General features: G+C 37.2%; 4 protein-coding genes across 6 annotated transcripts in view; 3 read left to right on the forward strand and 1 right to left on the reverse strand.

Moving 5' to 3' along the window:
* Positions 1–229: 229 nt before the first annotated feature.
* On the forward strand, positions 230–1,617 carry LOC692896 (proteasome beta-subunit). Its single transcript, NM_001046739.1, is given in 3 exon segments — positions 230–408; positions 487–957; positions 1,166–1,617. Coding segments are annotated over 3 exon segments (750 nt in total). The 5' UTR covers positions 230–306; the 3' UTR covers positions 1,343–1,617.
* Positions 1,340–3,404, reverse strand: LOC101743699 (uncharacterized). 2 transcript variants are annotated; one of them, XM_038010511.2, is made up of 7 exons: positions 3,255–3,404; positions 2,977–3,163; positions 2,744–2,903; positions 2,571–2,669; positions 2,443–2,497; positions 2,020–2,299; positions 1,340–1,554 (listed from the first exon to the last, which is right to left on the reverse strand). In XM_038010511.2, the coding sequence occupies exons 2-7, from the start codon at positions 3,076–3,078 to the stop codon at positions 1,408–1,410; spliced, it is 843 nt and encodes a 280-aa protein (XP_037866439.1). In that variant the 5' UTR covers positions 3,079–3,163; positions 3,255–3,404; the 3' UTR covers positions 1,340–1,407. The 2 variants fall into 2 exon arrangements, with proteins under 2 accessions (XP_037866439.1, XP_037866438.1); XM_038010510.2 differs by having other exon boundaries at positions 2,977–3,390.
* A 1,301-nt stretch (positions 3,405–4,705) lies between these two features.
* On the forward strand, positions 4,706–15,406 carry LOC101743558 (protein FAN). The gene is made up of 13 exons (XM_038010644.2): positions 4,706–5,000; positions 5,072–5,672; positions 5,841–5,912; positions 6,292–6,494; positions 7,160–7,403; positions 7,588–7,710; positions 8,413–8,674; positions 9,680–10,094; positions 11,096–11,184; positions 12,085–12,217; positions 13,069–13,276; positions 14,444–14,588; positions 15,168–15,406. The coding sequence occupies exons 1-13, from the start codon at positions 4,987–4,989 to the stop codon at positions 15,266–15,268; spliced, it is 2,610 nt and encodes an 869-aa protein (XP_037866572.1). The 5' UTR covers positions 4,706–4,986; the 3' UTR covers positions 15,269–15,406.
* A 1,768-nt stretch (positions 15,407–17,174) lies between these two features.
* The window catches only part of LOC119628456 (uncharacterized), a 102,386-nt gene continuing 94,144 nt past the window's right edge, over positions 17,175–25,416 (forward strand). For both annotated transcript variants that reach the window (XM_062668333.1, XM_062668334.1), the window contains exon 1: positions 17,175–22,678. In XM_062668333.1, the coding sequence (XP_062524317.1) occupies positions 17,932–19,977 (2,046 nt within the window). In that variant the 5' untranslated portion in view covers positions 17,175–17,931 and the 3' untranslated portion in view covers positions 19,978–22,678. The remainder of the gene's footprint in view (positions 22,679–25,416) is intronic.

Below are 25,416 nucleotides of genomic sequence, written 5' to 3' on the forward strand. Positions count from 1 at the left end.
GCACAACTAAATACTATTTTCTTGGCAAGTTAACGTCTTAATTTTACAAAATACGAGAATTACATATCCACTGGAGGCGATACACTTTGCGAAGTTAGTTAGTTAATTAATACTATTAAGGCTTACTTTTTATTAATTTGATGTTTATACGCTTATTTCATGTACATTCTCTGTGCTGTCAATGCTGTCATGTAAATCATAAAATCATTCATATATATTCTGTGAACGAAAGCCGAGTTTGAAGTTTGTTTCTAATTCATTGTACCTATTACTTCTTACTGCATAAATTATTAACAATTTTTAACCATGTCTGCCCGATATGATAGAGCCATCACAGTATTTTCTCCTGATGGACATTTATTACAAGTAGAATATGCTCAAGAAGCTGTCAGAAAGGGGTCAACAGCAGTAAGTACAATTAATTTGGTTATGTTTATTGACGATGAGTAAGGGATTTTCAAATTCTGAATCTATCTCGATTCTCAGGTTGGAGTTAGAGGAGTCGATGTGGTAGTCTTAGGTGTTGAGAAAAAATCGGTTGCTAAATTGCAAGAAGAACGAACTGTGAGGAAAATATGTCTTTTGGATGATCACGTCGTAATGGCATTTGCCGGATTGACAGCAGACGCTCGTATATTAATAAACCGTGCACAAATCGAATGTCAATCACACAAGTTAACAGTCGAGGATCCAGTAACATTGGAGTATATTACAAGATACATAGCAGGTCTCAAACAGAAATATACTCAGAGCAATGGTCGTCGACCATTTGGTATTTCGTGTTTGATAGGAGGATTCGACTATGATGGTTCACCACACTTGTTCCAAACTGAACCTTCTGGTATATATTATGAATGGAAAGCTAATGCAACTGGTAGATCTGCAAAGACAGTACGAGAGTTTCTAGAGAAAAATTACACCGCTGATGAAGTTGCTACAGAGAATGGAGCTGTCAAGGTAATTTTCTTTAGAAAGTAAAAAATACAATTGAATATTAACTTAAATTTGAAATGCAATGACACTTCAACAATAAAATGTTAAAATATGAATACTTATTAATCTAAATTACTAATTTAGATGCTGTTACATTATTTTCTGTTTCATACATAACACCCACAATTAAATAATTATATTATTAATATATCCTCTAATTTTTAAATTACAGTTGGCTATCAGAGCACTCTTGGAAGTAGTACAGTCTGGCCAAAAGAACCTAGAAATTGCTGTAATGAGAAGAGGTCAACCAATGCAGATGCTTGACTTAGACACTATAAACTCCTATGTATCTGTCATTGAAAAAGAGAAAGAAGAGGAAGCAGAGAAGAAGAAACAGAAGAAGTAATTTAAAAATTGTAACTTTTTTATTAAAATAAATGGCATAAGGAATTCTTAATATTTGAATTTTCCTTAAGAATTCAACAAGTCTATAGTTTTTGAAATCTGACAATAAATATCTTTTAGTTCTGAACTGCATTCTTGACTGGAGCCTTTGTTAACTATAAAATCATTTAGCATCTGGTCCCATTCTCCATTGTAATGACTCTGTTGATTACTCTGAAAATGAAAAATTATTTTTTATAATTATTGATTACATAAACAGCATGTTACCGTCATAAAGGTTGATTTATTTTTATAATTTAAAATGTGTGTCCATTCCTCATATAATACATCATCATAATGCATACATTTGTGATATGAAGGGGTAAATCAGTTTTACTTGAAATCTTGTAACTATATGACAGAAATAACTGTAACAGCTATTATCTATTGTTCTCACAGCAGAAACATCACATGATCAATTCAGCCTACAAATTAGAGGTGGTTTACCATTAGTACTTTTCTGGTTCAGTAATATATTGGATATTGACTGCTGTAGTGAGATTTTCCTTCTAATTTCTTTCTAATACTGTGGAGCCTTGCTAGATACTGGTTTGAAGTTCTAACAGAATACTAGCAGTAACTAGTGTGACTGATATGCAATTTTCGTATGATTCAGTAAGAAAAGCTGTTAATACATACCTCATTAATGATAATATCATCATTTTGATCATTGCTAACTGAGGGCAGAACACAATTTAGTGAATTTTGTTCACTATCCATTCTATTCAAGCTTTTAACAGTAATTTCTTTCTTATTGTTTTCAAAATAAAACTCTGGAGATATTTTTGCCTTAGACCTTTCTTGAAGTGGTTCTGGATCAAGTTCTGGCATGCTCAAGAACTGACCACAGAAATTATCATTTGCATTCTGAGAAGAGTCTTCATTGAAATTCATAAAACTTTCATTTGATGACGTACTTCTGAAATTTTAGTTCTAAACTATTAATAATATAATGCAATTAGTGTTGTACAAATAATTAAAAACAATCATACTTTTGTTCCTTCTATTCTGAAGTATTATAATCATTGTATTAATAATAATAAAATATTGCATTAAACATACCTTATATTTGCAAAGTTGTGTGACATATTCTCTTGTATTTGCTTTTGCATATGTTCTGAAGAAAGGAAATAGGTAAGGATAAATGTGGAAAACACTCAGGAGTAAGATAAGGGAAATAGATATGAAACCTGTTTTAGGAAGGATTTCTGGCTCCTCTTTTGGAGTAGGGATATCAGGCCATTCTATTTCAACAGACTCTTCTTCTTCACAGAGATCATCTGGAGAATCTAAAAAGTAACCCAATATTCAATTCTTCCTAAACTGAAATGTTTTAAAGTAACTGCTGCCAATTGAAACTCACCATCACAATCAAACTTGAAACTACATGATGGATATGATGGATTGTGCAAAATTATATCTTCTGCAGCCTTATTCAGAGCCAAACGTAAGGCACGACGTGCTTTCTGTAGAGGAGTCAAACTACTGTATTGTAAAATATGATCCATGCATCCATTAGTTTCCTATTGTAACAAATAAACTTTAAAACTGATGCATTTGGAGTCATCTTAGTTAATTATAGATTATCATTAACACCTTAGCTTTAAAAGTCTTTTTCATAGTTAATGCTTTTCTAGATATTTTATGCAGCAACTCTGGTCTACCAAATTGGAAGAAGTCATGGATGTATTCATGCATGTAGGGATTGCTCGAGTTACACAAAGGATCCTGGAGATGAGATGTGACCTTACGAAATCCGTACAGATTTAGTTGTCTCACAAAACTGGAAATATTTGTAGTTTTAAAAACGGAATTGTCACATTGCAGATAATTGTGTAGGATACGGTAATTTAGCAAGATAGTTTTTCCTGTACCACCCCAGAGAACTGCGTCAGTACTTAGATTAAGTAAATACCAAAGCTTTTGTGGAAAACGCATTTGGTAAACTGCATTTTTGTCGTCTTGCATTTTTTATCTTTACTCAAAAATGGCGCGCTTTAATTATAATTTTTTTATCGCGGCGTTGGCAGCAAAGTCAAGCCAAAAAGGGTACAGTTGACATTGTGGTATATTTCTGTTTTATTTAATTTAATTGGTAGTATAGAAATATTACCGTAATTTAAAATAAATATTAAATAAAATTAAATGGAATATTAAGTAAACCAATAGTAATTGAAATTATCACCAGTTGCTTTTTTTAGGAGGGAAGGATTAATGGTGTCCCACAGGCCAACAATTGTAGATGTCGTTTATAAACGTTGAATCGACATAGTATTAAAATACTTAGTGACTAGCTACTTCTTTTTTTTAAAATGTTTGTCAGTGGTGTGAGGAAATAATTAATCCATGCTTTGTGAATTGTTGGAATTTTGACTGGAACACGAGGTCACAAAGTGTGAACTGATTTGGTTCGTTTCTTTAGGTTTACACGTATAACAATGCTGGTTTGTTGCCCGTTTAGTATCTATCAAAAAGCACAAATATGGGAAAATGAAACAAAATCGCGGCTTCTCCAGTGGTTCCAAAATGTGCATTGAGCTCTTAGTGAACTTCTACAACTTTGTTGAGAGGTTGTTTAATTTCATATCGCTAAACATCTATTTTATCACTTCTCATTAATTCGACTTCATTTCAAACCATTCCTTTCCATTTAACTTTTCATACAACAGCTATGGCTTCGATTATTATTATAGAATATTTCGTTTTAAAGGCTTAATTCCCTTTGCCTGTCTAATGTATGAATCAAACAAGAAACTATCTATTGCTGCTATATTTACACTAACAAGGACTTTTGGCGGGAACGCCAGATGTGAAGTTGTGCGATTTGTTTTATTTTGTCTATTTAGTGTTTCTTCAGGTTTAAATGTGTAATAACGGTGGTTTACTAACTGCTTAGAATCTGTGAAAGTGCACAAATGTGGGAAAATGAAATAAAGCCGTTGGACGTAACTTTTCGGGATCCTCCAAAAAGTCCACTGAAAAAATCTCAGTAAACGACCACCTATTTACTGAGATTATATTTGATCCCATATCATCTCATCTTATTTCATTTAATTTCATCCCAGTTGATTAATGTCTCAAATTCTTCATTTCATTTCACTCCATATTATCATTTTTCATAAAAATATCCCATATCATATCATCTCATTTCAATTCATATCATTTCATACCATGCCATGTTTCATATTAATCAGCTTCATTTCATTTCATAACTTCATATTTCATAAAAAAAAATTATATATATAAAAAATTTAGGCTGTATGTGATACCTTTGTATGTGATACCTTTGCCTTTCCATTTGGAAAAATAAAACTGATATATTAAGTGTATAATCTATGACTACAACAATTTTATTAAAACAACAAACAAAACAAACCAATGAATTTCAGAGTGAATTCACAAGCCACCTGAGAGAATATTTTAAACTTGAAAAGCCAGGACCTAAAACGTTGATAAATATATAATCCAGCCGATACATTACAAAACAAACCTTTGTTTTGATTTATATTTAGGCAATAATTACTCAAACGTAGTATTACTGTCGCCATATTTACATAGTTTAAAAGATACTACTGTAAATAACCAAAAGAAACTCGAGAGTGAACAATGGATAAATCGAGGTAAGCTATTCTACAAAGACCATTAGTGGTTTTGAAGAACACACTTAATATAATTTTTTCCCCCTTTTCAGATTTTCAATGCTTCTTTTGGAGCCCGGAGAAATATACTTCGAAGACTATTCATGCATTATAACTCAACAGAATTCACTGAAGAGTGACTATTTCAGAGAAGGTCGCTTAAAGTTGTGTTCTAAGTCTCTTTTATTTGAACCAAGAGATTGGACATATCCCCTCATTAAACTACAATTTAGAGACTGTGTTGAACTTTGTCTTGTTGATTCAACTGAACGGAATAATGTTATTGTAGTAAAGGTGAAGCAATATGCTGAAATGTTAGAAGAAAATATTCTAGCACCATATAAATTTTTCTATGAAAAAAAAGATTTTTATATATTTTTCGATTTTGCATCAGCAGAGGAATGCTTAGGACAAATGCAGCAGTTGCTCAGAGCATCAACACTGCATGCTCCGGAACACAACAGTATGGTGGCTACAATATTGCATTCAAGGTATATGAGGATGAAGTTTGATCCGGTTATGATGGATGATTTCACTGAAGAAATAGTTTGTGAACTACAAGCTGAAAAAATATCTCCATTAGTGAGACATCAAGGAAAATTAGCATTGACGCCCACAACTATTTATTTTCAGCCATTCAGTAATATCGAGAGTGTGAGTCATAAAGGCTATTTTGTCACTTTTAAAAATAAATGAAAAATTTATCTGTTGCTTAGTGACACTAACAACTGGACCACAATCTTGCTGTATAAAATTTCACAGTGTCATATTTTATTTAATATGACACATTGATTTGAATGTATTCAAAATTTTCTATTTCAGATCCCCATACTGAAAATAAAGTTTAAAAACCTTAAGAGAATATACAAGAGACGTTTTTTACTAAGGCAAGTTGTATGTATCCATTTTGTGTGTTATTTATTAATGACTAGCTTTTTACTTGCAATTGTATGAAAAATGAAATTTGATATTTCAAACTATTTGAAAATATGCTTGTAACTTTTATTATCTACAAATTGATATTAGACCTAATATAAAACAACTACATAGTATTTTTAAACGATCACGGGGCGGCTCTTAAATGATGGATGATACTTTAAAGCTATGTTTGTAGACTATGTGTTTGCTTTTTGCACAACATTAAACTGCATTTAAAACATTTTATTGGTTTCTAGTATTGGTATTTTAAAATTTTCACTGTATAGAAGAGTTCAATTGCTTTATGCTAAATTGTCACAATATATCCAAAATAACTGTTTTAAAATTTTTTTAGGGGCTTGAAATATACAGTACAGAAGAAAGTTCAGTTCCTCACATATACCTCACTTTCGAAAATGAATATGAGCGGAATAGGATATACCAGATACTTGAGGAATCACCTCATGTCAGCTTGGAGAAAGTGCATGTTGAAGAGATGACATTGCAGTGGCAAAATGGAGTTGTGTCTAACTATGATTATTTGACTTATCTAAATTGGTAAGATGCACCATAATCATTATACATTTTATGTTTTTAATTAACACTAGTGAAAAACAACTCAAAGTAGTTAAAATGTAAGATTATAATAACATTTTTTTTTATATTTTATTAAAACACCATTTCGATAAAGCGGAATGACACGAGACCCCTCTCATCGTGGCTGCCAGTAACTACATTTCCGATCCTGCGGACCAAATGGTAAACGGTCGACGTCGCCCAAAACATGTCATCTAGGATCCTCCTGGTCCACTAATGATGCTTTTAGGTACCCCAAGCACCGGTAATCGTTCTCGTCGAATCCGTCGCTTTCGACAAAGGGCTCGGCTAGTAAATTAACCCACAGACACAGCCCACTGAGTTTCTCGCCGAATCTTCTCAGTGGGTCGCGTTTCCGATCCGGGTTCGTGTTAGCAACATCGCCAGGCTTGAGCCCCGTGATCTTACCTACTAAGCCGATGACGCTGACATAGTCTCTCTAGACCAAAAGCTTAAGTAGCAAGTAACCAAAAAAAAATTTTTAAAATCATTAATAAATTGCTAAATAACCTGCTACTGTAAATACTTGAGAAAATGCTTAATTGTACACACACATAAAGTTGTGCTTAAACTCAAATATATGGCTTTAAATGTTAATGATAAAATTACTTATAAATTGTTGACAGTATGGCTGATAGAAGTAAAAATGATTTAACACAGTACCCTGTGTTTCCGTGGATCATAGCTGACTACACATCAGAAACAATAGATTTTACTAAGCCTGAAACATTTCGGGATTTATCAAAACCAATGGGTGCACTAAATCCTGATCGCTTGGAGAAACTGAAAGAAAGATTTCATGAGATGACAGACCCAAAATTTTTATATGGTTCACATTATTCAGCCCCTGGACTTGTTTTGTTTTATTTGGTAAGTTCTGAATGCATTGTAGTGGAAGCAATGAATTTCAGAGGAAATTCTATAGATCTGCTGACTGTATCAATGTATAGCATTAATTGTAAATAGTCTAGAAGTTACCATATGATAAATTGTCACCAAACTTAGGGAGGGTATGATTATTATCTATGTATTTAATACCTCATTATTGTTTTAGGTTCGTAAGTACCCGCAGTACATGTTGTGCCTCCAAAATGGACGTTTCGATCATCCCGACAGAATGTTCAATTCAATGAAAGATGTGTTCAACAACTGTTTGAAAAATATGTCTGATTTTAAGGTAAATATGTAAAATATGTGTAACCACCACGTGTAGCATAATGCTTGATACTCCTCATTACACACCTCACGATACACCTCATTTCTAAGGATGTAATTTATATAAGGTATAAACGATATAAGGTATATAATAATATATCTCTAATATTTTCTTATTGTTGATCGAATATAAAAAAAATAATCTGATGACAATTTTTTTTTTTATTTTTTTTTATTTATAGCTTCTTATACTATAAAGTATAAAGGCGGACTTAATGCCATAGGCATTCTCTAACAGTCTACCTTAGGGGAGTGCAGAGATGAAGCTTGGTAGGTGTAGTGTGAAGGTGATATTACTGAGACATAATAATATGTGTATATATAACATACATAATATTTATAGATACAAATACTCGTACTTAAATAAATACATATACATAAATATATACATATAAAACATATATAAACAAATATTATCAATTAGATGACTCTGCTAACTCTCTGAGAAACAGTTCTCGAACCTTCGTCTTAAACGCTTCACGTGTAGTGGCCGACCTTATTTTGAGTGGGAGCGCATTCCATAGAAGAATAGATTGAATATTGAATGAAGAGTGTAAAAAGTCAGAACTATGTGGAGGACAGCGAAGAAGAAGATTGTGAGATGAACGAAGATTTCGGCTGTGGTCAAATTTTCCATTGAAATATTTAAGATGATTGTTAACAGGAATTAGTTCCAGAATTTTATGATGTAGAAGCGAAAGGGGATTTCCTGGTAAACAAATTCGAAATAGACTTTGGTTCCCGACATGATGGTACCAAAGTGAATGACGTGGCGCTACCGCCATGGGCGAAATCTCCCGAAGACTTCGTATGTAAGCTGAGAGACGCTTTAGAGTCTAATTATGTGTCCAAACACATACATTTATGGATCGATTTGATTTTTGGTTATAAACAAAGAGGCGAAGAAGCTATTAAGGCTGAGAACGGTTTGTATTTCTAAAGTTTATTATAACGTTGCACTTAAGCTTTAGTCCTTAGTCTTAGTATTTCTAACGAAAACTGTGACGTGTTCATATTAAAGTAAACATTAAAGTTGTAAAAATATTTCATATAAAATTGCATAAGCTAAACGAAATAATAAAATTGAATATATTTATATTCAATTTTGTAGTCAAGTGAAAATTGACTTCACAGATTATTAATCAATTTGAAATAAATCTGCAATTTGTTAAATATTAATACATTTCGTGTTCGTGCTTAGATACTTTGTTGCTTTCCACGCTGCGTGCTTAATATCCATCATATGGTTTAGGCTATAAAGCATTCCAAAAGTGAATGAATGTAGGGTATTAAAATATAGGTTACACAGTAGTAAAAGTAGTAAAAATATATTACTATTATGACTGATTCAGTGGTTCAATAGTTCGCCTTACTCACTGGTGGGCCGAGGGTTGTGGGCTAGATTCCACATCTATCGTTGCCGCGGCTGGTTAGTCCCAGAGTCCTGATTGCGCAGGAGCCAGTCATCGTCGACGTCTTAGACATCCTAGTCCTTACGGATCCATCAGATCCAATAAACCTTTGCATTAGACGCCTTCAACTCTAACGCCAGGAGCAGGCTTAGGGACCCCGGTAACCGCACTCGTCGAACTCGGCAAAGAGTTCGACGTGCAAGCTAATCCGTTCATCAGACTGCTGAGTTTCTCGCCGGATCTTCTCAGCGGGTCCCGATTCCGATGTGGTAATAGATTCATTCACGAAGCAGTTGCTCTTGAGGTCTCCTTCGGAGGCGCTCGGGCAGCTGCTTGCAAATCCCACCCATCCTGGCTGAGCCTTTGCTCGCCCACCTGTCGTGGTGAAACTGGAAAGGCTTTCAGGCCACCAGTAATCCTCTAATCAATAGTGTGGTCTTAGTTACGGGTTAGAGGATCGTATGTGACTAGTCATCTCCGGTTATTGTTAATACTAATTTGATAATTTTCCTCACGCAGTATTCCACCATGTATGCTACGAAGGTTCGGTCGATTTGGAATGCATTTACGATATGAACGACAGACACGCTCTGGAAGTGCAGATTATGGAGTTTGGTCAAGTTCCGAAACAACTGTTCACGAAGCCGCACGTCCGAAGAATCTCGCCTCAGATCGCCAAGCCCATGTGCTGCGAAATGAACCGGAGCTATCGAATCGAGTGCATTGACGTTATAAGGCTGCATAAAGAGTCGGTTACGTGTGTTGTCCGTCAATCGGAAAGGATTATTTCTGTTGGAAGAGACGGGACTTTGAAGGTTTATGATGCCGAGAAGAGGAAGCAGATTAGAAGCGTGGCTCTGTCGCCCACGCCGTTGAGTTGTTGCGTGATGGTTGATAATAACGTTGTCGCCGTTGGAGCGTGGGACAATGAAATGTAAGGTTTCAATTTGTAATATTGAAAAATTAGAAAAAGTTAATACAGGTATATAAATATTGGTATAACTGTTATACTAAGTTTATATGGTATTGCAAAACTTTATACAAAATAAAAAAAAATCCTGGTTCCGTTATTAATCCTGAAATAAATAAACAAGGGCTCTGATCGTGTCAGAGGAGTATTAGCTACTCATAGACACTACAACGTGAATGCCGGAACTCACTTTGAGACATGGCGAATTCTTAATTGATTTGTATAAGGGTTATTTTCCTTTTAATCAGAACGCATAGACTTTCACAGTAGAACTAGGCAGGGTTTCTACTAACATACTAATTGTAATATTTTCATTCGTTTTTGGCGTCTATTTAAACATCAATAACAATGTAATTTTTGCATATTAATATGTCTATGTATCTCTTCAATTTTTTTTTCTCAAAAGACTTCATAAGTAATGAAATCTCAAATTTTAAGGTGGTTTGTGAGTTTGCACGAACTGGAGCTAGCTACCTACCGTCGTACTCTGTGGAAAATTAGCCAGGCGCTCTTGAGTTGATGAGAACGCTTTTTAATCTTTTTTTTTTTGAGGTTTTATTGCCTTGTAACGAGATCCTTAAGCCACGTCTTATGTTCTCTTAAAATGAAAAATGATATGAAGCGTAATGAGATGAAATTGATTATTTTGAGACTATGAGCAAAATAGGGATGGAATCAAAATTATAGTCTCAATAGAGCGGTGGTTGGTTATTTACTAAGACTGTTTTAAAGAACCCAAGTAGCTATATCCAGTGGTTTTGTCTCTTTTTCCTATATTTGTACAATTTCGCATATTAATATAATAATAATTAGGAAAAAAAATGTTAACAAAATAAAACAATTCAACCAACATCGCTCTTCGCATTCAACCCCCCAAAAGTGTATAACCGCTTTTTAAAATAGGCCTTCATAAGATGTTGAAAGTTGGAAAATTAGTCATGAAAATGTTTATTTTATTTTTTCAGATACCTATATGACGTGGAGTACGGTCGAGTTGTGGAAAGTTTTCGAGCTCACGATGATTCTGTCAGTTGCCTCACGTGGCTGCATAAAGGTATGAAATAATATATAGAATTTAATAAGGGTGACCGTACCAACAAAAAATCAACACCGAAATCTAAATGTAAAATATGTTGCTAAAAGAGTTAGTTATACATACGACACAATAGCGTGTTTGTTTTACTTTTGCCCATCGCGGAGGTCGATCATGTGTACGACAAATGAAATAGTTTGCGTAATTACTGGTGGTAGGACCTCTTGTGAGTCCGCACGGGTAGGTACCACCGCCCCGCCTATTCTTGCCGTGAAGCAGTAATGTGTTTCGGTTTGAAGGGTGGGGCAGCCGTTGTAACTATACTGAGACCTTAGAACTTATGTCTCAAGGTGGGTGGCGCATTTACGTTGTAGATGTCTATGGGTTCCAGTAACCACTTAACACCAGGTGGGCTGTGAGCTCGTACACTCAAATAACAATAAAAAAAAGCTGCAACGAGAATATTATTTGTCAAAATTAAAATGTATTGGTTAAACTATTGACGGTTGATTATTTTAATTGGTAGGACATCGTAAGACGCGTCAAATCTATCTATCCGCTACAATGCTACATAAAGATTATGATTATTATTGTCAAGACAGAAAATGAATATTAATTAATTTTGGTTTGTTAAAGTCACATATTACACGTGATATATTATCCGTCTTGAATTTTATGGTAAATAATCAATAAACGAAGTGATACTTTAGAAATTGTATTTTTATGAAAGAAGTTTTATCGTAAATAAAAAAAAAAACTGTTCATAAATTTAATTGCGTATATTGACTCCTATTGGGCAGATGTTAGAAAACTTAGATAAATCTGCTCTAGATTACAAACCTGGCTTAGGCTACATTGTTGATCTGTTTGTCAATTAAGGTAATGTAAATCTTGTTAATCAAAAGTATTTAATGATTTCAGAACGTCTTCTAATATCCGGCGGCTGCGACGGCGTTGTCCGTGTGTGGGGTAACATTGGAAAGACTGGACAAGCACTCCGGGGTCTCAAAATGGAATTCGATCACGACGGAAAGATAACCTGTTTGACTCACAGGTAACTATGAACATATGCAAAATGATACCATTGCTATATTAGGATTGAAGATGTTTTACAGAAGATCTTAAAAAAATAAGCTTTATATATATAAGCACCGAATAACAGCATTTGGATCGCCTGTCTATTGAGCATAAAGTAGTCGGTGGAAGATCTGCTCGTGGCTATTCCACATTTACGCCCTCACTGTCTCACCATTTCTTCGGAAAGTGACAATGCATCGAAAAAAACCTATAAAAGTGATAATTTTTTTCTCTATTAATGGGAGTAAAGTCGCGGGTATAACCTACCTTACTACATTATACTAAGTATGTACTACATTTTCCTAACTTTTTTACTACATTATACTAAGTCAACTTTTTATTTATTTGGGGAATCCATTTTCGCATGCCTGGTCGAGGGGGCTTACAGACCGGGTTATGTCGGACTCCGGCGCCTCCGGAGAAGATACTAAATCACCTACCATTATTGAAATTTATAATATAATGCCAAATGTTTTTAGCATATTTCTGAATGATAATGAGATTAGTTTTTAAACTTTTTAAAATAGAAAAACGCCGATGACAGTGTGTAGTTAATCTAGGTTAAGTGATGTACATACAAAAATATTTATATACTGTGATGTATAATGTGAAAATGGCGTTATTGGATCCATGTCCCTTACGTATATGTAGTATGGGATTTAGTCCAATCCCATTTGGTCGAGTTTGGTTTGCAAGCGAGCGATAAACACAAAATCTATTATAATTCACACGACATATAACCTAATGTTAAATAAACCGAAAAAACGTCTTAATCATCACGATTTATTATTACCAAATAATGGTAGGATACTTTCATTTTTATTTCAGAAGACGTCGACACGAAGTTGATGTAATAACGGGCACTTCGGATGGTGAACTTTTCATATGGAGTTTGAATAATAAAGGTCTGATTGCCAAGTTCTCTGCTCACCCTTCCGAGATCACCTGCGTTTGCTTCGTACTATCCGCAGATAGGATTGTCACGGCCAATACGGAGCGAGACATAACTGTTACCGATCTCAGCGTTCTGCATTCGGTTTGTATATAGTAATTTAATTCAATTATTTTTAATTGCCTACGCGCAATAAATATATGTGGTTTTTTTTAATAGAATTATAAATAGTGTAAGAAAAAATGATATAATTGTAAAAAAAAGCGTGGGGTGTTTTACAGGATATTATCAAAATAACCCTTCTACTCATATCTGTTTATAAAATATAACTACTGATACCATGCACCCCACGCTTTTTTTTACAATAAAATCATTTTTCTTACACTATTTTAAATTCAAACTTATTAATATTTATTTTCTATTTTTTAGTTGGATTTTCTATAAAAGCGTATTTTGTTTTTTTTTTTAAACTATTATTTTTCATTTTTTAGTTGTATTTAAAATTTTTCAATATTTTTTTTTAAATATTGAATTGTCATCGGTTCTTAATAAGTATACCAAACTTCGAGTTAATCCGACGTTTTGAAGGGGGTCAAAAGCATGTTCAAATATTACGTTACATACTAACATACATGAGTCGACTATTATCAAAGCCGGCAATGTAACTTTTGGACAATTATTGGTAAATCAGAAAAACGAATTATTGACTTTGTATTCCATTGGCAGTCACAAAACTCTTCTGAACGACATCTTAGATAAATAACAGGTTAAGTATTAACCTTTATTTAATGCAGGTTTTGAACCGTATTCTTTGAAGGAGACGATTATATTCAAATCAATCTGTATTGACATATCAATAATTTTTTTTTGTCCAAATGCACAGATTGCCACCTTTGATAATAGACGACTCACATACGTCTGAGGCTAATAAAAGCGTATTAATTATGATTGGCGTAATTACTGGTGATAGGATGTCTTGTGAGTTCGCACGGGTAGGTACCACCATCCCGCCTATTTCTGCCGTGAAGCAGTAATGCGTTTCGGTTCGAAGGGTGGGGCAGCCGTTGTACTGAACTGAGACCTTAGAACTCATGTCGCAAGGTGGGTGACGGCATTTACGTTGTGTATGTCTATGGGCCCCGGTAACCACTTAACACCAAGTGCGCTGCGAGCCCATCCACCCATCTAAGCAATAAAAATAATTAAAAAACATTAATGTTGTTATAAACCAGCTATTGCAATTTTGTTTCGCTTTGCGTGACGTGCAGAGTAACGAAATTTTACGTATAACAGTGTTTTATTTCCAACCAGGTCTACCAGAAGAAGTTACCGGATATCGGCAGGTCGCTGTACTGGGACGGTAATAGTTTATTGTGGATTGGCGGAGGGTCCGGCGTGCTCCGACAATGGAACATGCTCACTGTAGCACAGAACGCGGAGCTGAATGCACACGACGGTACGTATTCATACTGGCGTAGTGAACATTGCGGTAGAAATTACCACGGGCGTAGTGCACGTGGCGTATTTTTTTTTTATTACCTTTGTAGGCAGACGAGCACACGGCCCACCTGATGGTGACTGGTTACCGTCGCCCATGGACTTCAGCAATGCCAGGGGCAGAGCCAAGCCGCTGCCTACCGCTTAATGCTCTCCACAAGCCTCGTTTGAAGAAGCACACGTCATAGCGCTCGGGAAACACCGTGGAGGGGAGCTCATTCCATAGCCGGATGGTACGTGTCAAAAAAGATATCTGGAAACGCACTGTGGATGACCGCAGTGGCTCCAGGTAGTATGGATCAACTCTACTCCGGTGGCGGGCGGTGCGATGGTAAAAACGAGATGACGGTATCATCTCGAACAATACCTCAGAGCACTCCCGCATCGTATTCGTTACTAGTGGCGTAGTGTACGGATTATTTTGATTTATTTTAAAATAATTAGTACTATGTTTGGGTGATGAGTGGTATAAGCGACTTATATACAAATTTCTTGCAAAATCTTCTGCAATAGTCTGAGTGTCAATTGTTTGTTACAGGATCAATAAACGATATTTATTTCGATGAGGCCTCGAACACATTGTTAACAGCCAGTGAAGATAGAACAGTTAAAGTATGGAAATTAACACAAGCGTCTTGACGATCAATTTGTTCTTTTTTTGTTCAGTATTATTATTTTTTCAATCTGATCTTATTTTAATTAAGACTAAATATGTGATATTTTGATGTATTTAATAGGTATATTTAGAGATACGAATTAAATCAATAATGAATAAGTCTTTTGTGTCTTTTTTACGATGTTTCTGTCTGTGGTATTTTTGTTGTTTAAGTCTATCTATTATCTATAACGAATTGGGATTTAAAAAATATCTGGTTTGGTTTCTAGATGCAACGCGATCCCTAGTCAGTTGCTGATTCCGAATTTATAGATATCTGCCTCAGTGATCACTCAGTCAGAGCTAGATTTGGTAATTTCCAAGGTGTTTCTTGAGTACCTACTATGACATTTTATTCAGTGGTGATATAAAAAAAATACGTGTGGCACTCGGAGACTGCCGCGGTAAAGGTATTGCATAGCATTTTTTATCAACTTATGCAATTATAAATCGACAATAATAATTTAATATTAAAACAATAATAAAATAAGATCCGGCGAGAAACTCAGTGGGTAACTTTCAATGAATAGTTTAAAAATTAGTGGATCGCGGTTGGTGGAGGGGGCAGTCTCTGAAACCGGAGTTCATGAATAGTTCGCGGCTGTGAGAGGCAGGATGGTATTGGCTGCATTGGGTTTGTGAAACTAATACGTCTGTATCTTGTTATCAACCGTCAGCTCGACTTATCTCTTGGAAATAGGAAACTGATGTGTTTTGAGCATTGATCTTACTAAACGTTAAGAGTGCACTGGAATTTGTGTATTGTGAATAATCTATATTTGTAACAGTGGAAATAGAATTGGTGATACACAAGCAATGTCTCACCATTCATAGTCAACTGCCGGAACGTCGGCCTTCGACAAACTTGGGAAGCGTTTTCCACTTCATTTGCTGTTAACTGTATATATAGGTACCTGATTAGAAATCGAATGCAGTATTCTTTGTAAATTAGGCGATAGGAAACGTTATGTATAAGCGTAGATAAAACTGGCCCGCCAAGTACCGTTTGAAATTTTAACCCTATGTTTCAAAGCGAGCGCCCTAATTTAGTTCCTGTGGTGGTGACGACACAGTCTTATTGTTTTTCACTTAAAAAAAATTGATATCATGATAATTTATACCTAATTTATATATATATTGTATAAACTGTAATTAATTTATAGCGATTACTGGTGGTAGGAGCTCTTGTGAGTCCGCGCGGGTAGGTACCACCACCCTGCCTATTTCTGCCGTGAAGCAATAATGCGTTTCGGTTTGAAGGGTGGGGCAGTCGTTGTAACTATACTTGAAACTTATATCTCAAGGTGGGTGGCGCATTAACGTTGTAGATGTCTATGGGCCCCAGTAACCACTTAACACTAGGTGGGTTGTGAGCTCGTCCACCCATCTAAGCAATAAAAAAAAAATGGAAACAATAATTGTCTATTTTAAAGTTAAATAAAATTATTAAGGCGAAAATGAAGTCGTGCCCTATCTGGTTAGAGATCATAAATGTAATTGCTGCCACCTTCTATGAAATATGAGGTCAAAGGTTCGATTTTGAATTCGAATCATTGTTCATTCACGAAGAAGCTGCTCTTGAGTTGTTAGGTTTCCTTCGAAGGCGTTTGGACAGTTGTTAGCAAATCGCATCCCTCCTGGCTGAGACTTTGCTCGCCCACCTGTCCTGGTGAAACTGGAAAGGCCCTCGGGCCACCCGTAACCCTTCAATCCTAAAAAAAAGATTTTGAATCAAATCGTATTATCGCTGTCACCCTTCATATCTTGAATTTTACGATTTTGATAAATCTTTAACGTCGTGGCAATGTATAAACAAATAATATAACGCTGACTGCGATTTCAAGGCCAATGTGATGTAATTACAATTTCAACACAAGGAATTTTGGTCACGCGGATTTAGTAATGGGATGCTAATGAATTATTGGGATGGCGCCACCTTTGGAGTTTGTCAGTAACTAATTACCGCGACTATCCAAAGCGTGGTTCTACCCGATCGATCACGCTTTACCGCTAGCTGCCTAGATGGCGGCACTTGTATATTGTGTGGTGCTTGAGCTTACGAAAAGCTACGTGAGCTTCGTCACCCCCTCCCGCCGCCCGCGTGCTTCCATCGCCGACGCCCGCACGACAGTCACTGGCAAGGTCTACAGGTGAGTGCAAGTTCTTTTAATTTATTGCCATTTTATTGCTGTGTTCGTGTAATCATTCGCCCGCCCGCTCGCTTATGTGTATTTGATTTATATCTTTAGTTTGATTACTAGCTTTTGTTTACCGCTATATAGTTTTACCGCTCCGCTAATTATAAGTGACAAACATTTGTCACATACCGCTTAGGACGGCTATTTACACGCCTTTCTACAACCCCGCTTTATATGCTCCCGCCGCAGGAGGGCTATTTACACGCCCCCTTGCTACCCCATAGTTTGGTCCTGCGAGCCTGGATTAGATCCAGCTTAAATTTTAATTAAAATTAGAATTAATTTATGATTACCCCCATTCGCCATTTTGTTACAGTATTGTATTGTATGTAAAAGTTAATTACATTCATCGCTATTAGTAATAATAACTCGTAACCGCATATTGAATTATATTTATTAACGTAGTTCATTTAGTGTTATTTTTTAGTCAGTTATTTCAAAACTTCATTATGGAAAATAGACAACTAAAGAAACTTATCGCGAAGAATAATTTAGTATTTGCACAAATTAATGATTTATATAATAAATCAAAAAATATTTCGGAGTTTGATTCGGAATTAATTGAAACTTTTCTTGCCGAATCAGAATCGATTGATGACATGCGTGTTAGATTTGAAAGCAATTTGGATGATATCAATGATTTAAATTTAAAGCAAAACCCCGAAGTTGAGCCTGAATATGCAGCTTTATCGTCTTTTGACACGTTATATAATTACGTAAGACGCGCTCGTAACAAAATTACAATTGGTAATTCGTCAAATGTAATGAGAACTACCGCCGCCATAAATGTAACATTGCCAACAATTTCACTTCCTTCCTTTGACGGACGCTCTCTTGAAGGATGGGAAACATTTTACCAGGCTTTTAAAGCTAACATCCACGATAACCCGCAACTGTCTGATGCGCAACGTGTGCAGTATTTAATGGGCAAATTAACACATAGTGCATTAAAGTTAACCGCTGGTATAATACCCACAGGTGAAACTTATAATATTATTTGGTCGAATCTAATTAGTAAATATCAGGATAAACGAGCTTTAGGATGTCATTATCTGAATAATATATTAGATTTAAAAAATTGTTCACCTACCGCAAATAGTTTAAATATGTATATTGAAAAAATTTCATCTTCGATTGCCGCTTTAAAACAATTAAATTTACTTAATTTGACTGATTTTATTTTATTACAATGCTCACTGAGAAGGTTGGATCCTCAAACTTTACATTCGTTTGAAGCATCGGTTCGTGGTATTGAAATACCCACAACTGAAATGTTTATTAAATTCATACAGGATCAGATAAAAATATTAGAACGCTCTGCACAAAAATGTAACATAGAGAAATCTAAAAATCACAAATCGTTTATTTCTAGTAGTTATAATGACCCAGTCCGCACTGAAAGGGTTAACAAACCGGTTTCGTTATCTACGTGCGATCTTTGCTCGAGCTCGCACCACACGCAGTTATATCGTTGTAATGAATTTAAAAATATTATTTCACCGCAAGAACGTTATGATTTTATTAAATCGCACAAGGGTTGCATCAATTGTTTAAGCTTATCGCATACATTAAAAGCATGTCAATCAAAGTTAACATGCAATAATTGTAAGAAATATCATCATACTTTGTTGTGTTTTGGTAATAAACGGGCGAATCGAAAAGGTAAGAGCGTACCCAGTCAATCGAATGACTACGCTGATATGGACAGGCAGGTCAGTCGGTCGCAGGTACAGGGAATTCCGAGTGATGCCGCGCGGCCCGATTACGGTCGGTCCCAGGTTCAATCTCAACCTGTTGTTCAGAGTTACGATCATCATGATGCCGCTTCGAATACTTGTTTACACTCTAACAGAACGATACAACAACAAAATAATACGACCGCTACCACGTTGACTCACAGTTCGGAAATAAAATCGAATAGTAATATTTTATTATCAACCGCTCAAATATACGCTCACTCGAATAAAGGGGAACGTAAAATAGTTAGATGTTTAATAGATAATGGTTCCCAAAATAATTTAATAACTGTCAATTGTTGTAAATTACTTAAATTACCGATTATACCTTTAAATAATTCTTATATTAGAGGTATTGGATTAACCGCTCGCCCGATTCACGGATATGTTTATTTAAATATTGAATCTAGATTTTCTCCTAATAAATATTATATTCACGCTTTAGTAGTAGACTGTATTACAGATAAATTACCCGCTTATTTTATAAATTCCTCAAATATGAATCATATACGTAATTTACCGCTTGCCGATTCAAACTGGAACGTTCCAGGTGTGATTGATATGGTGTTAGGTGCTCAGTTATTTCCATATATATACTTAGGTAATCGTATAGATACCGGCTCACTAGCGCCACCTGCCGTAGAAACAACCTTCGGTTATGTTCTTATGGGTGACGTACCTGAAGTGAGTTACACCGGCATTATGAAACCGCAACATGATAATTTTTCTGTTATAAATGATAATAATACCTCTTTGTGACTATCTAGTACAGTTTATATTGATAATCCACCCGCTTTCGAAAATACTAAAATTCATTCTGCATTCACTTTAAATAAAACTTTCTCATCTATAACGCATAAAGACCTTGAGTCATTTTTACATAAATTTTGGGAATTAGAGGAGATTCCTCATGAGCGTCATCTTAGCCCTGAGGAAGCCGAGTGTGAAAACAAATATATTTCTACAATTACCCGCGATAATGATGGCCGATATACGGTTGAGTTACCATTTAGTAGAAATCCCGCTGACCTTGGCAAGTCTTATGCTGTTGCTCACCGCCGTTTTCTTTCGCTCGAACGTAAGTTTGTTCAATTACCCTCACTCCGCGATGATTACGATATCGTTATACAGGATTACATTAGTAAAGGTTATTTAACTGAAATTAACGACACCGCTAAGGAAACCGATAACGGTTATTATATACCGCACCATGCAGTTATCCGCCCAAGCAAGACTACCACTAAACTACGTGTAGTTCTTGATGCTAGTGCTAAAACATCTAGTGGACTGTCACTTAATGACGTCTTGCATACTGGTCCAAATTTACAGGCAGACTTATTTTTGCTTTTACTCCGCTTTCGTTTGTTCCCTGTGGCATTGTGCGCTGATGTGGAACAAATGTACTTACGCATTAGGGTGACCACAGACCACCATAAATATTTAAAAATATTGTACCGCTTTAAAAATGAAAAAATCTGTAACACTTACCGCTTTAACTGTTGTCGAAGATTCCCCAATATATCAACTTGGGTTGAGAGTTTCGTCATGGTCAAAACTTCTTCGCTGTGTTGTTTATGTACTTCGATTTATAAGAAAACTACCGCGAAACAAGTTTGTAACCGCATCCGATTTAAATACTGCTGAGAAAGCTATTATTCGAGCTCTTCAAGCTAAATATTTTGGTCATGATATTGCCAGCATTAGAAAATTAGATTTACCTTCGAAAAATATTCGTAAACTTAGTCCATTTATTGACGAAGATGGAATTTTACGTATTCAGGGTAGACTTTCGGGCTCTGATTTACCGTTTGAAACGCAACACCCCGCTTTATTGCCAAAACACGATCACATAATAAATATTATTGTTGATTATTTTCATAATACAAACTTGCACACTGGTCCGGACCTTTTGATGTCCATTATTCGTCAACGCTTTGGATATTGTCCGCTAGAAACGTTATAAGAAAAAGAGTGCATATGTGTAAATCATGTTTTCGTGTATCACCTTCACACCCAACTCCCATGATGGCTGACCTTCCGTCAAGCCGTGTAATGGAGGCCAAAGCTTTCTGTCACACGGGAGTAGATTACGCGGGCCCATTTAAGATAACGCTTGTACGCAAACGTGGTCATCATTCACAAAAGGCTTACATTTGCCTGTTCGTATGCTTAACGACAAAGGCTATACATATTGAGTTAGCCTCGGATTTGTCAACGGACTCATTTCTTGCCGCTTTCAAACGTTTTATATCTCGTCGAGGTCCAGTTTCTTTCATGTATTCAGATAATGGCACTAATTTTGTTGGCGCAAAGGCTCAGTTAGATGAAATGTATAAACTTCTAGTTTCAAATAATTTTATATCCGCATGGAATGATGAATTAACTAAATACCGAATCATTTGGAAGATGATCCCGCCTCGGGCTCCCCATTTTGGAGGTTTATGGGAATCAAACATTAAATCCGTTAAAACTCATTTAAATAGAGTAATAGGCGCACAAATTCTCACTTACGAAGAGATGTTAACTGTGTTGAATCAAATAGAATGTCTTATGAATTCCAGACCTTTATGTCTTTTATCCGCAGATCCCAACCCCGAAATTCTCACACCCGCACATTTTTTGATGTCCACTCCTTTGCAGTATTTACCCGCGTCTGAATTGTCCGCAAATCAGATGAGTCTAACTAATCGCAAAGCGTTGTTAGATGGTTTGGTTAATTCCTATTGGAGGAAATGGAGATTAGAGTACCTGCATACGTTGCAAGTCAGACAGAAGTGGTGTACATCAGATAACCCCGTGAAGGTTGGGACAGTAGTTCTTATTCATCAAGATGACATTCCACCGCTCCGCTGGCCACTTGGAGTTATACAAGAGGTGTATCCAGGTGCCGATAACATTATACGCGTTGCTTTGGTAAAAACGAAATCTGGATTTCTTAAACGTCCAGTTGTAAAATTATATCCGCTACCGCTAGAATAAATTAGAGTACCGCATGTCATCAACCGCTTCAACTCTACAGAGTACCGCATGTCATCAACCGCTTCAACTCTACTCGTAAACATTCATGATGGCTTATTATTAATTAAAATTTGTTTCTTTTCAAATAACTTCCCGCTATTTAAGCTTTATGCTTCCTATCTTAGTATCTTTATATATTTGTTGAAAGTCCTGCGAACTTTCAAGGCGGGCAGGATGGTCACGCGGATTTAGTAATGGGATGCTAATGAATTATTGGGATGGCGCCACCTTTGGAGTTTGTCAGTAACTAATTACCGCGACTATCCAAAGCGTGGTTCTACCCGATCGATCACGCTTTACCGCTAGCTGCCTAGATGGCGGCACTTGTATATTGTGTGGTGCTTGAGCTTACGAAAAGCTACGTGAGCTTCGTCACCCCCTCCCGCCGCCCGCGTGCTTCCATCGCCGACGCCCGCACGACAGTCACTGGCAAGGTCTACAGGTGAGTGCAAGTTCTTTTAATTTATTGCCATTTTATTGCTGTGTTCGTGTAATCATTCGCCCGCCCGCTCGCTTATGTGTATTTGATTTATATCTTTAGTTTGATTACTAGCTTTTGTTTACCGCTATATAGTTTTACCGCTCCGCTAATTATAAGTGACAAACATTTGTCACATACCGCTTAGGACGGCTATTTACACGCCTTTCTACAACCCCGCTTTATATGCTCCCGCCGCAGGAGGGCTATTTACACGCCCCCTTGCTACCCCAAATTTTTTATTTCAAAATGTTTCTTTCATTTATTTAGAAATAGTAGATAACGTCAAGGATGGAATTTTTCGACCTTGTGCTTTATTTATCTCTAACATTTCATATTTATAGTATACGAGTAGTAAGACCAGATCCAAGCGAAACTTATTTTTAATAACCTAAAAACCTTAACTTATACCTGTCGTTTTATTTAGATGTGGACCGCATTGTTTTTACACAGTGACGTACAATTTTTTGCTCAATCGATAAGGTGAAAAAAAGGTTTTTTATTTTTTATTGCTGAGGTGTGTGGCCGAGCTCACAGCCCACCTGGTGTTAAGTGGTTACCGGAGCCCATAGACACCTACAACGTAAATGCGCCACCCACCTTGAAACGAGATTGATGTACAGACGAGAATGTATCTTTTACTTTAAGTAATAAGTACTTATTTGGATCTGCCTGGTAATCGTGGCCTACTACATGTTAGGCCGGATACACTTCAAATGCATTTACTGATACCCTGGTTTTCAGATTTAACGTTTTCTTATAGAATGATCACTTAGTTGTTCTGCGTATGGATAAACTTTATTCTACACGAGCAGATGTGTTAATAGCCCAAATGATGTTCTTGAAGCCATCGCCATAAACAATAGCACATTGTGTTGTGTTCTTTTTTTTATTTTTTTTTTATATGATTGAAAGATTACTGGTGGCCCGGAGGCCTTTCCAGTTTCACCAGGACACGTGGGCGAGCAAAGGCTCAGCCAGGAGAGGTGGGATTTGCTAACAGCTACCCGAGCGCCTCCGAAGGAGACCTAACAGCTCAAGAGTAGCTGCTTCGCGAATGAATCTACTACCGGATCGGAATCGCGACCCGCTGAGAAGATCCGGCGAGAAACTCAGCGAGCTGATTCATGGGTTAGGTTGCACGGCGAACTCTTTGTCGAGTTCGACGAGTACGGTTACCGAGGTCCCTAAGCCTGCTCCTAGTGTTAGAGCTGAAGGCGTCTAATGCAAAGGTTATTGGATCTGATGGATCCGTAAGGACGTGTCTAGGGCGTCGACGGTGACTGGCTCCTGCGTGATCAGGATTCGGGGAGTAGTCAGCGGCGGCTACGATAAGGCGATTATCATGACGCATAGCCTTATCGAAGTACCGTTCCGACACTGACTTCATGTATTTCTGGATAGATTCGAGGCCCAGGTCGTCGTGTAGGTCAACGTTCCTCACGAACCACGGAGCTCCGACGGCTAACCTGCAAAAGCGGGATTGTAAAGATTGGAGGGTGTCTATGTGTGTGCGGGCCGCGTGAGCGAACACCACACTCGCGTAAGTCATGACGGGCCTAATGCAAGTTTTGTAAAGTGTCACCTTGTTCCGAAGGGACATTTTACTCCGCTTACAGATCATGGGGTAGAGTCTACCGAGAATAAACGCGGCACGGTCACGGACTGATTTTATATGCGGGCGGAATGTCATCGATGCATCCAGGGTAACGCCCAGGTACTTGACCTTCCTGGCCCAGGGTATGGGTTGTCTAAAGAGAGTAATCGGGGGTGTGAGATTCCTCCTCCTAATCCGGGAGGAAATCCGTGTGGAGCTTCCCCTCTGAAATAGCACCGCAGTACTTTTCGCTGGGTTGATGTCTATGCGCCATTTTCGGAACCACTGTCCTAGGGCTAGGGCTGCGCTCTGAAGCTTCTTCGCGATTAGGGACTTGTTTCTACTGGAATAGTAAACAGTCGTGTCGTCGGCGAATAAAGCTAAATGGGTCGGCGGCGACCGGGGAATATCGTTAACGAATAAGCTAAATAGGAGGGGTGAGAGGACAGAGCCTTGCGGGACTCCAGCTGTGAGAGATCGTGGGGAGGAGCGGGTTCCCTCGACTCGATATCGAAAAGAGCGGTTCGACAAGAAGTCCCGTATGATGAGCACGAGACTATCCGGCACGCCCATGTTGAATAGTTTGAAAATCAAACCGTTGTGCCAGACTTTGTCGAACGCTTTTGCGACGTCGAAGAAGAGAGCTCCCGTGTATAACGGTTTTGGTCGATTAAGCCCCACAAGAATGTGCTCCGTGAGGCGGTGCACCTGTTGAACGCATGAGTGATTTGTACGGAATCCGAATTGTTCATCGATGAGAATGCCCTTGGATGAGACGAAGTCTCTGAGGCGTTTGTAGAGCAGACGCTCATACAGTTTGCCTAGAGACATGAGGAGGCTAATCGGGCGGTGTGTGTTGTGTTCATCCATCATGTGATGTGTACATTTGCGTTCATCCCGCGTGTTTGCTGGCAATTTTACACGCGGGAGGAAATGTCCTACTTTTCTCCCGCGGTGCACATACTATTTTTTCTCCTACCGGGCCGAAAGTTCGTGGAGCACCAAGCCGGGATCCAGGGGCGAAGCCTCGGTGGGGTTCTGGGGCGAAGCCTTGGCGGGGGTAGGGGGGCGAAGCCCTGGCGCGGGTAGGGGGGCGGAGCCCCCA

The sequence above is a fragment of the Bombyx mori genome, chromosome 4, assembly GCF_030269925.1.
Source record: "Bombyx mori chromosome 4, ASM3026992v2".
Classification (NCBI taxonomy): domain Eukaryota; kingdom Metazoa; phylum Arthropoda; class Insecta; order Lepidoptera; family Bombycidae; genus Bombyx; species Bombyx mori.

What these genes read in the sequence shown, in the direction of transcription:
- LOC101743699 (XM_038010510.2), bottom strand. Translation starts at nt 3,348, where the DNA reads ATGCAAGACGACAAAAATGCAGTTTACCAAATGCGTTTTCCACAAAAG. An exon ending in AGAAATCCTTCCTAAAACAG is followed by an intron (nt 2,498 to 2,570) that starts GTTTCATATCTA and finishes TCCTTTCTTCAG; the next exon opens with AACATATGCAAAAGCAAATA. An exon ending in ATGATATTATCATTAATGAG is followed by an intron (nt 1,555 to 2,019) that starts GTATGTATTAAC and finishes TTTCATTTTCAG; the next exon opens with AGTAATCAACAGAGTCATTA.
- LOC101743558 (XM_038010644.2), top strand. An exon ending in GACTTGTTTTGTTTTATTTG is followed by an intron (nt 7,404 to 7,587) that starts GTAAGTTCTGAA and finishes TTATTGTTTTAG; the next exon opens with GTTCGTAAGTACCCGCAGTA. An exon ending in GGAGCTGAATGCACACGACG is followed by an intron (nt 14,589 to 15,167) that starts GTACGTATTCAT and finishes TGTTTGTTACAG; the next exon opens with GATCAATAAACGATATTTAT.